This window comes from Octopus bimaculoides, chromosome 4 (assembly GCF_001194135.2).
Source record: "Octopus bimaculoides isolate UCB-OBI-ISO-001 chromosome 4, ASM119413v2, whole genome shotgun sequence".
NCBI classification, from domain to species: Eukaryota; Metazoa; Mollusca; class Cephalopoda; order Octopoda; family Octopodidae; genus Octopus; species Octopus bimaculoides.
In genome coordinates this window covers 144,233,669-144,244,939 of record NC_068984.1, presented here as the reverse complement: position 1 = coordinate 144,244,939, position 11,271 = coordinate 144,233,669, and the positions used below count along the sequence as shown (strand labels likewise).

Genomic DNA, 11,271 nt, shown 5'->3' with positions numbered 1-11,271 from the left:
TGTGTGTGTGTGTGTGTGTGTGTGTGTGTGTGTGTGTGTGTGTGTGTGTGTGTGTTTATTGCAGAGTGGGGGCAAGGTACGAGGGAAGGCTGTTGCATGTAAATGTTTTTTGGGGTTTGTGTGACTGTTTATATAGTTGGGGGTTTGGAGTGTCAAGAGGTTGTGCTTTGTAAATTCCGAGGAGAAGGTCAGGGAGGGAGAGACTAAAGTTGGTGGTGGTAGTCAGAGCTATGACAACAGCAGAAATAGTGCGAAGACTTCTTGTCAAATATGTAAATGTAATAAGGACGACATAAGAAGTCTAAGACCTCACCACCACCAAGTTTGACCATGAAAATGGGTTAATTATTCAAGTTGGCCATGCCAGTTAATCATGCTATTTCCTTTTATGTCACAACCCAGGTCCCTATTTCATTAACTAAATCTTCTAATTGGTCTGCAAGGGGTGGCCTGTAAAGCTTTAACACTGAATAATGTATGTGTGTGTGTGCCTTCTGGCTAGACCTCTCACAAGTCTACAGGTGTGTCTGCTATCAAAACAGTGTTTGCCGATGTCATATCCTGTATTTTGCAAGCAATATCAGTGTCATTGTTTACTGGTTTCCTGTGCACCAATTCAGGTTCTCTGTAGATAGCAACAGTGATAAGGGATTGTTTGTGTAATTTGGGCAGAACAAACAAGAAGCTACTTTTGACAACACTAGTTTAATTGGTTATTTTCTTGTATAGCTGGATGCCTTTCCTGTCACCAACCCCTGCCTGTAAGGTAATATTCCTTCATGACAAGATATCTTTCTTTGAAAGATTGGAAATGAAGGATACTGCTTGAATGCTGGTGGCACTCATTTACGGCCATCACATGAAGCCAAAGCAAAGAGATAATAACACACACACACATCGCATGCGATGGGCTTCTTTCAGTTTCCATCTACTAAATTCACTCACAAGGCTTTAGTTGAGCAGGGGTTATTGTGGAAGACATGCTGTGAGAGTGAGCCTGAAGCCAAGCCTGCCCTTGGATATGCAATGTTAGTATGTATGAGGGATGGAGCACAATTGAACTGAAGGGGACGAAAAAAGTGCCGGCAGTGGATGTGGTGTGCAAAGGGGGGGGGCTGGTATGTATCGGTCTGGAAGTTGATAGTTGGGTAAAGAAGTGGAAGAAAGGTGCAGTTGATGAAGATTTGGGAAGAAATGGTGGAGGCTGATCTCAAGAGGATAAGCTTTCCATCTAGATCAAAGGCCATTCCAACGAGTGGCGAGACTTGCTGAAGAAGACTTGTGCAATCTGGAGCTAGCATGGGGAAATAGATGTGAAATAACACATGCATATGCACATGCACGTGCATGCACACACACACACACACACACACACACACACACACACACACACACGCAGTTATCCAAAGATGGTGACTCACTCCTTGGCTGCTTGGTTTGCTGACCAATGCATTCCTTCAGGTTGTGGGAAAACTAACAAATAAAATGTTTGATTAAATGCAATGAATGGTTATTAATTCATTTGGTCACAATGAATTAATGTGTGACCCAGGCTGGAGTTGATTTCTTTTCGTGTCTCTTTCCAATCTTATTTCTCCACTGTTTTTGCTGTCTAGCCATGGATCATCTCTGATTGAGCAGAACAGACCTTTCGTTTGCAGGTCATCAGGTGAATGACTGTGACCAACAAATCTATTCTAGATATCCTTCTGTCTAGCTGCTGACCCTTCTAACATGCAGTGCAACACTCAGAAATACAGTGAGAACCGTTCTTTCACCTTTTTTCCAAGAACTACCATCATTCCTAACATGAATCTGTTTTCCTCAGATTTCAAATAAATTAACAAAATTCATCCAACTTTGTTGTATTGCTCTGAACATTTCCATAACCAATCATTTTACAGTGTTTTTTCTTATTCTAAATCTCTGAAAAATTATTCTACTTTCCAGGTTTTTCCAGTATACTTCAGGCCCTGTCTCGGAAGGGATTTTACATCAGTGATTATGAGGGTCAGGCTATAACAGAATCGGTTTTATTACAAACTTCTCCCTTTAAAGTGGTAAGTTACCTTTGCAACTCTTTTGGCATGTTTAGTAAATGTATTTAGTGCCTGTTGACTCACCGTTCACATTGATTTCAAATTTTGGCACAAGGCCAACAATTTCAGAGAAGGGGTTAAGTCGATCCCAGAGTTCGAATGAGATTTATTTTATTGACTTTGAAAGGATAAAAAGCAGAGTCAGCCTTGGTGGAATTTGAACTCAGAACATAAAGATGGACAATATATTGCTTAGCATTTTCCCCAGCATGCTAATGATTTTGCCAACTGGCTGCCTGCTGTTAATTCACTGTTAACGTTGTCACCAGTTCTTAGCGCTTTTGTCTGCTTGTGATCTGAGTAACATTTATTTAAGATGGCTGATACCACTACTGCCTGACTGGCTCCTGTGCTGGTGGCATGCAATAAGCACCAATCATGCGTGGGTCGTTGCCAGTGCCGCCTGACTGGCTCCCCATGTCGGTGGTACATAAAAAGCACCATCCGAACATGCTCAATGTCAGCACCCCTGCCCCAGCTGGCTCCTGTGCTGGTGGCACATAAAAAGCACCATCTGAACATGGCTGATGCCAGTGCCGCCTGACTGGCTTCTGTGTCGGTGGCACGTAAAAAGCATCTGCTGCACTCTTGGGGTGGTTGGTGTTAGGAAGGGCATTCAGCTGTAGAAACTTTGCCAGATTAGATTGGAGCCTGGTGCGGCCTCCTGGCTTGCCAGTCCTCAGTCAATCCGTCCAACCCATGCTAGCATGGAAAGCGGACGTTAAACGACGATGATGATGATGATGATGTATTATTTGTTTACAAGATAAATATAAGATTAAAAAAAAAATTGTCAACTTTTATTATATTCGTTATATATATTGTTTCTGGTATAAATTAATATCACAAAGAAATTTTTACTGGTCCCTGGCACATTAGAAAAAAAAAAATTATCCATACACCACATCAGATAGTTTGGGAAGCACTGTTCTAGAACATCTCCTAATGAGGCTCATAAATAGGCATGCTTTAGGCGCCAAAAGTTTTTGGCGAATTGCCACCATGTGACCTGCATTCTCATTTTGTTGCATTGGAGTCATTCTAATGACTTCTTAGAGTGGTGGACAGCAGTTACAGTTCTGCAATCATGAATCTAGTGAGATGTTGTCTCCTGTTATGACAGTGTATTCACAGAGCCTACTTAACCAATTATTTTCTAATAACTACAGAATTTTCCTTCCAGTATTTATACTGGAAGGAAAATTCCAGTTGTATTTTGAATTCAAGACCAACATAGAGAATATTCTGTGTGGTGAATGGAATAAAGTTTCTGTAAAATTGTTCACATGTGTTGTTCATCATTTATACGCAGCAACTCATCACGTAGGTTATAAGAATGAAAGATATGAGATACTGGTGGGTAATATGGAACACCCACACCCTTGTGACAATACACACACACACACACACACAATATGGACCATAAAAAGTCAAGAGGTCTGAGAGGTGAATAAATTTATTGAACCACTTGTTATCCTTGGTTTATGACCATTTCACAGTCTTCTCCATGCAATAATAATTTCATCATCAATGTTGTCGTTTAACGTCTGCTTTCCATGCTGGCGTGGGTTGGATGGTTTGACTGAGGACTGGGAAGCCGGAAGGCTGCAGTAGGCTCCAATCTGATATGTTTGACTGGAGCTGGTAAGCTGGAGGGCTGCACCAACAGTCATCTGTTTTGGTATAGTTTCTATGGCTGAATGCCTTTCCTAACACCAACCACTTTACAGAGTGGACTGGGTGCTTTTTACATGGCACCAGCAGCACCAGTGCTTTTTATGTGACACTAGAATGGGTAGGTCAAACAGTTGTGACTCTATCAGTGGTAATTTGCTACGGGTTTAACTATGCACAGCATTACCTATCCCAGTGGGTTTGTTGACTTTAATATATGAAAACCAGAGCAATAAGAAATACCTTTCTTGATAAACTAGGGTTGGAGGCAGGAAGAGTATCCAGTTGTATAATGCTCTAAAAGTCTCTCCAGTTCATGCTAGCCAGGAAGAAGTGGACATTAAAATGGTGATGATTATGTGTTGCCCTGTTTGGCAAAGCCTCACCAACAGAGGTGCTGCCCTCCACGAACAAAAAGGGATTGCAGGGGCACAAAGAAAATGCAAACTGCGCAAGTCTGGAGCCAACACCTTGTCTTGAGTCCCAACAGACCACTGGTGCCTGACCTGCGGCAGAGCCTTCTGAGCAAACATTGGACTGATTGGCCTCAGCTGGACACACCCTGCCCTCTATCATCCCATGTGATGTCCTTGGTCATCATTGATGACAATGGATGATTTTATTAAAAATGGAATTTAATACCAATATCTACTCTGTCTGTCTGTCTGTGTGTGTGTGTGTGTGTGTGTGTGTGTGTGTGTGTGTGTGTGTGTGTGTGTGTGTGTGTGTGTGTGTGTGTGTTTACATTTTCATTTATTGATGTATTTTTTAAAATTTTATATTTGTAGAAAGCCCACTTAAGTTTCCTGGATGTCTTAATGAAAGCCTACATTAATACTTTGGTGTCTATAGATCATATTGTACACAGCCTTTGGTAAGTTTTCTTCCTTCTATACGTTGAGAACTTGTAGGGACTAAATAGACTTTCCATTACCATATTTCCAATCACGTACACTGCCGATGTATTGACATTATTTTCATTTTGAAAAGAATAAAAAGTTTGGAGGAATTTACCAATATTACTGTTGTTTGGAATGTAAAACTATAATATGTGACTGACCATATTTGATGACCACCACACTGAGCTGTTAACATGTTTTCCTATTTCAGTTGCTTTACTAACCTTGATGTCTCCCAACACATATTGAGTACTGTAGAAGATGCATTATTATTATGGGTGAATCAAGTCTGCCTTTATGTCCAACAGTTATTACATAAGGAAAGCCAGAGTCACCACGATGCCCTCGGTGGTCAGAAGTTTGTAAGTGGCTCTCTTCATTTATATATATTTACCTATTTTTGGATTCTCTACTGAATTTATTGTGTGTGTGTGTGTAATATATAAACTAAAAACAAATGAATGGAGTGTGCAACAATTGTTTCACTAGGAACTTTTATTTAACGTAATCATAATAGATTACATCGTTCCTCAACTGGCTGGCTTTCTGGTTAATTGGAATACCTGCCAAATTGAGGTTGACTAGGTTTAAATTCACCTGATGAGCTGGTCAATCTATGTAATGCATCCGTCAAATGTAAATAATGTACATAAATCTATGTACATCTGTATCGGTATTAATAGTAAATCTACAATAACTAAATCATATACTAAATAGCGACCAATCTTTAAGTCCATACGAATGATAATCCCACTGGTCTTCCATAGTTAGTACTCTAATAATTTTGTTATTTTCAGACCAGAGGTCATGTCTTCCAATTATTTGCAGCAAAGTGGCCCCTGTTAAAGAAATTCAAGGGCAAGCAAGTGGTTTTAACTTGTGTGATGGATTGTTTATTAACCTAAATAGTCTCTATGTTGTCATCAGCTTTGTTGATGACATAAAGAGGAATTACTGGTTGGCTCTTTGTCTAAATTAAGATGCAAGAAACTTGGCTTAATTTGTATTAATTTGTTAAACTGTAGGATTTGACAAAACTCAGGAACAGCTGAAAGGGTTGTTTGAATGGTAACCCCAAAGTTCCTTTCGAAACTGGGGAAATGTGAATTGTTGGGTAAAGGGAAGATAACTCATTGTTATCTCGTTACACTGCAAAGAAAGGTGGGCAGTGGTCAAAGGTCATTGTCTCCAAAAAGCGTAAGTCAGTAGATGTATTGGCTAAATACTTCACAGGAGAAGTTAGTGGTCATGGCCACATGGTCTGGTGGCCATTTAATGACTGACCAGCAAGATAAATGTAAATAGAGAAAATAGACTTTATTCTTGTCCACTTAAACTTACAAACTATTCAAGCCACTCACTGTACACAATTGAGGCAGTTTTAAATTAAAATAGCAATTTATGTATCATACTTAATGTATATACACTGGCCTATCAGTGATGCACATTATAATGAGTAAATGACTATTTAAAAGATTACTTTCTATTAGTATTAATTACATTATATTGTTTTAATTTAAAAAAATTACGTTAAAATTTACATTTATAGATTCCAGTTTGGTACAGTTTGAATTTGAGAGAGAATGGTATAAAATGATCCAACTTTCATGAGAATTATTTTCTTTGCAGTGTGATCCTACGATACCAGTGTTAAATGGATTGAGTAATATTGGAGATGGATGTAGTCTGGCTGTGTTAATAAGCTTCTACCGCTCAGATAGCTTAAGATTACAAGGTAAGGCAAATGTGTTTCACGTCCATTTGTGATGTTAGTCACTTCTCTCTTTTCTCATCTCTTTTCTTTGTTAGCACTTGAAAGACTCCGTAAAAATGTTGATGCTTTTGTCACCTCTTTCAGAAGTGTTTAATAGTTGCTTTATCCTTCAGAACTGTTGATTTTGACTTAATCATTTCTCCATCATATTATAGGATCATTGCTGTGATAATCCTTACAATTATCCTTATGCTCTGAGCTCAAATCCTGCCAAGGCTGACTTTGTCTGTCCCTATGCTCTGAGCTCAAATCCTGCCAAGGCTGACTTTGTCTGTCCCTATGCTCTGAGCTCAAATCCTGCCAAGGCTGACTTTGTCCTCATGCTCTAAGCTCAAATCCTGCCAAGGCTGACTTTGCCTTTCATCCTTTTGGGGTACAATAAAATAAAGACCAGTTGAGCCCCGGGGTCGATTGTAGTAGACTTACCTATCCCTCTGCCAATCCATGTCGAGCCAGTATGATCTCAAGCTCAAATTCTCAACCTCTGCATCAAAAAACATACTGAGTCCACTTCATCCTGTAGTAGACTGAACATAGACAATCCAATTCGTACAGCCCTGCCCCACTGCCTATATACTGTGTGTTACCGTTTTGTATTGGCTAATACATTTAGTTTTAATTTATTTTGCAGATATTGTAATAAAGAAATCCCCAAGTATTGCTGATTGCCTTTTCAATTTGCGGTTGATAAAGAACTTCTGTGACCGTTGCATGTCTACACCGAAATGCTTTCATTTTACCTATGAAGACCTCCTGTACTGCAATGAATTTATCACCCTTAACGTATATGTCTATTTAGCTGAATTATTTAATAAATTTGAAAATCCTTCATCCAGTACTTCAACAAATCTACAAACAGAAAATAAAAGTAAGTGTATTTATATTTTTTCTTTCATTTGTGAGTGGAAGGCAAACTCTGTAGAAAGCTGAAGAGATTTTTTTTGTTTATTTTTTTGTTTTTCTTTAGTCTTGTCTGATTTTTATGTCATATCTTGCTAGAATCAACTTTTGCCCTCATTCCTCTGGGTTTGATAAAATAAGCAGCAGTCATATATTTGGAATCAATTCAATTGACTGTGCCCCTCCCTTGGGAAGTTTTGGCCTTATGCCTAAATAAGTTGTTTACATCATAGAAAATATAAGCAATAGTAGAGTTCAAACGAAATACTTTACGTTTCATATTCACTTGTTCACAACCCAAGTGATGACAGCCACACTCTCTTCCTTGTCCTCGAGCAAAACGCAGGGGCCCCGTAATGCTAAGTACTTCACTCTTGATTGTAACTGAACTCCTCAGACTCTTCTGTCAACTCTACTAATCACTGTGCAGTACTGAGATCAAATTACATCAGTGGACATTGTAGTTCTTCACACTGGGGCAGAATGTAGAAATACTAGTTTTTTATCATCATCATCATCATCACCATCTCATCATCATCATTATTTAGTTTTATTTTGTGATTAAGAAATTCCCTTCAAAATCTCTTCATTCAAGATTTGATCCCACTCTGCATTGGGCATGATGTGTATTGGAATATTTTGAAATACCTGTTGCAAGAGTTCTGTCTTTGTGAGATACTGAATGGAAGAAAAGGTTCCAACACAATGCCTCTTCATGTACAACAGCTTAACGAGCTTTCTGTTTTCATTTTAGATGGTGTTTCTAATGAGAGAAGATATAATCAGCAGTCTATAGCTAATGTACCAATTAGTAATGTTACCAAGAAGAGTTTTCAAACTTACGACATTAGTTCTATCTCCCAAGATACTTCCAACTCAATGTAAGTATACCATTGTTAACTTTGAATTATTATAATACTGTCTCAATCTGTTCTGAACCTGGGTCCATATGAGCCTTAGGGGTCATATGTAAGATTTTGATGTTAATGTTTATGTGCAATAAACTCGTTATATTTCTATGCCCAAGTTAATATTTTGAAATGCATAATGAAACTTTTATTTCCTGGAAGAAACGTTAGCACGTTGGGCGAAATGCTTAGCAGTATTTTGTCTGCCGCTATGTTCTGAGTTCAAATTCTGCCGAGGTCGACTTCGCCTTTCATCCTTTCGGGGTCGATTAAATAAGTACCAGTTACGCACTGGAGTCAATATAATCAACTTAATCCGTTTGTCTGTCCTTGTTTGTCCCCTCTGTGTGTAGCCCCTTGTGGGCAGTAAAGAAAGAAGAAACTTTTATTTCCTTTCCAATATTTGCTACAGAATTATGTGGTCTAAATTGGTGTAAAGAGTGTCATCATCATCATCATTTAATGTCCGCTTTCCATGCTGGCATGGGTTGGACGGTTTGACTGAAGACTGGTGAGCCAGAAGGCTGCACCAGGCTCCAATCTGATCTGGCATGGTTTTCTACAGCTGGATGCCTTTCCTAACGCCAACCACTCCTGAGAGTGTAGTGGGTGCTTTTACGTGCCACCGGCACGAGAGCCAGTCAGGCGGTACTGGCAACGACCACGCTTGAAAGGTGTTTTTTACATGCTACCTGCTCAGGAGCCAGTCCAGTGGCACTGGCAACGACCACGCGATGCTTGCACATGTACTGGTAGAATTGAGACTAGCAGAACTGATATAAGTAGCACCATTCTTTAGTTGGTTCTGAGTTCAGAACTTCTCAAGGATGATTTTTGTCTTTCATACATTTGCTTTTGATAAAAACTGTCCCAGTCCAATATGGGCCCTTGACTATAGGCCCTCTCTTGTCTGTGTTTAGAATCTTGATATAAAAGATTTGTGGAAAAATATTAATATTATCTCTCCTCTTTTGTAGTTCTGCTCCTCCAACTCGAGAACCATTGTTATCAAAACGGTATTCACAAAAAGATGGTAAGAATATATAAATATTTTCAAACGTTTCTTTCATCATCATGATCATCATCATTGTTTAATCTCTGCTTTCCATGCTGGCATGGGTTGGACGATTTGACTGAGGACTGGCGAACCAGATGGCTGCACCAGGCTCCAACCTGATCTGGCAGAGTTTCTACGGCTGGATGCCCTTCCTAATGCCAACCACTCTAAGAATGTAGTGGGTACTTTTATGTGCCACCGGCACGAAGGCCAGTCAAGCAGTACTGGCAACGGTCACGTTCAAATGGTGTTTTTTATGTGCCACCTGCACAGCAGCTAGTCCAGCGGCACTGGCAACGACCTTGCTCGAATGTTTTTTCACGTGCCACTGGCACAAGTGCTGGTAACGATCACACTCAAATGGTGCTATTTATGTGCCACCGGCACAGGAGCCAGACAGCTGCTCTGGCAATGATCATGCTCGGATGATGCTGTTAGCGCTCCACTGGCACGGGAGCCAGTCATTGAATTTGGTTCAATTTCGATTTTGATTTTACTTGCCCCAACAGGTCTTCGCAGCTATACTTTGTTGAAACAAAGACTTATTTTCCCTTACAAGATACAAAATAATTTTCCAAAAATCTCTTTAAGAAATGTAAAGAAATTTCAGTTTCTGAACATTATCAAATTATTGCGATATATGTGTAAAAAAAAAAAAAAATTTGATTTTAATCCTGTGGTTTCTGAACACTTATAGATTGCAGCATCTTAGGCCCACAAACTCACATCTAGAGCCCCTTTAGTTTATGAAAGGGTATTTAAGATACGGATTTGTAAAATAACATCAATCACAGGAAACATAAAATGAACAAGTTATAGTTTTGTAATAAAATAATTGTATTTTCCTTTTTAAAATGTAATTAATTTAACAAACGTTAAACTTGTTCAAATGATACAAACTTTGACGGTTATATAGCACTAAGTGTTGATACTGTAGTTGTTGTTGTTGGACTGTTTAATAGGGCTTGACTTTGAAGGGTAGACCAAATATACAATACAACAGAATCTGTCATCTTTTGTCACTTTTGTCAGCCCTTTTTTCTGTTTTAACCCATTCCTCCTTTCTTTCTCCAACTCGTTTTGTAAAACCACTGCTTTAACTTTTTTACATTTAAACTAGTCATATCAGGTCTAAATATTCTACCTGTTTTAGGTTGACACTGGCCAGTTCTAGCTCTCACCCCCACACCTACCCCTACAATGTCATTCTAGAAATATACAATCACAGCATCAAAATCATGAAGCTACAAGATAATGCAAATTAATTAAAAGCAATGTGAATAATTAAGCTAATTACATTTGACAGAATAATCTGAATGCTAACGGGTTCAACAGAAAATGACCCAAATACTTGGATAAGATTTTGGAGATTGTTGAATGTTTTGGCAGTAAATTATTGGAAATTAGTTTAAAAGAAACGATTACAAAAATGTCCAAATTGCTCTTTCGATTCTAATACCAATTTTATTTTCTGTTCCAGTTGAAGAACCACATTACACAGTTCCTGGCAGAGCTTCTAAAGTGAGAACACACCCCTCCTGGCATGACCAGTTGGATGGTTCTCCTGCTCTGCTGGCATACTCAAACGTTGATGGCATCGGTAACATGGCTTACAATCCAAAGCCTGATGTAGATAACTGGGTTGCCTCTCAGGGACCATCTTCAGACCCTCTGTTACCCGCTCGGCTGAAACCAGCCAAAGAGAAAAACTTCAACCACAGCAAAGAGGCCGAGAGAGGTGACCAACATAATATGAAAATGAGTTCACCGTGTCGTGGTGGCTCGCATGGGAAGCAGACGTCTCGGATACTGGAAGAACCAATGATATTGGATCCTACTGATCAATATGGTGGTGACATCAGCAGAGAAGAGTCAAGTCTACAGCAGCTCTTCAAGAGAAGTTCTATGCCCACTGAACAGTCGGCTACATTTCCTCGTAGTCGGCATAGCTCTGGGGCCA

At 39.3% G+C, this 11,271-nt stretch overlaps 1 protein-coding gene across 1 annotated transcript in view; it reads left to right on the top strand.

Moving 5' to 3' along the window:
- Positions 1-11,271, top strand: part of LOC106881914 (calmodulin-regulated spectrin-associated protein 1) — an 89,647-nt gene that overhangs the window by 76,230 nt on the left and 2,146 nt on the right. Inside the window, exons 4-11 of the mRNA XM_014932434.2 lie at positions 1,951-2,060; positions 4,562-4,647; positions 4,884-5,034; positions 6,302-6,407; positions 7,078-7,314; positions 8,101-8,227; positions 9,232-9,287; positions 10,792-11,267. Of these exons, the coding sequence (XP_014787920.1) occupies positions 1,951-2,060; positions 4,562-4,647; positions 4,884-5,034; positions 6,302-6,407; positions 7,078-7,314; positions 8,101-8,227; positions 9,232-9,287; positions 10,792-11,267 (1,349 nt within the window). The remainder of the gene's footprint in view (positions 1-1,950; positions 2,061-4,561; positions 4,648-4,883; positions 5,035-6,301; positions 6,408-7,077; positions 7,315-8,100; positions 8,228-9,231; positions 9,288-10,791; positions 11,268-11,271) is intronic.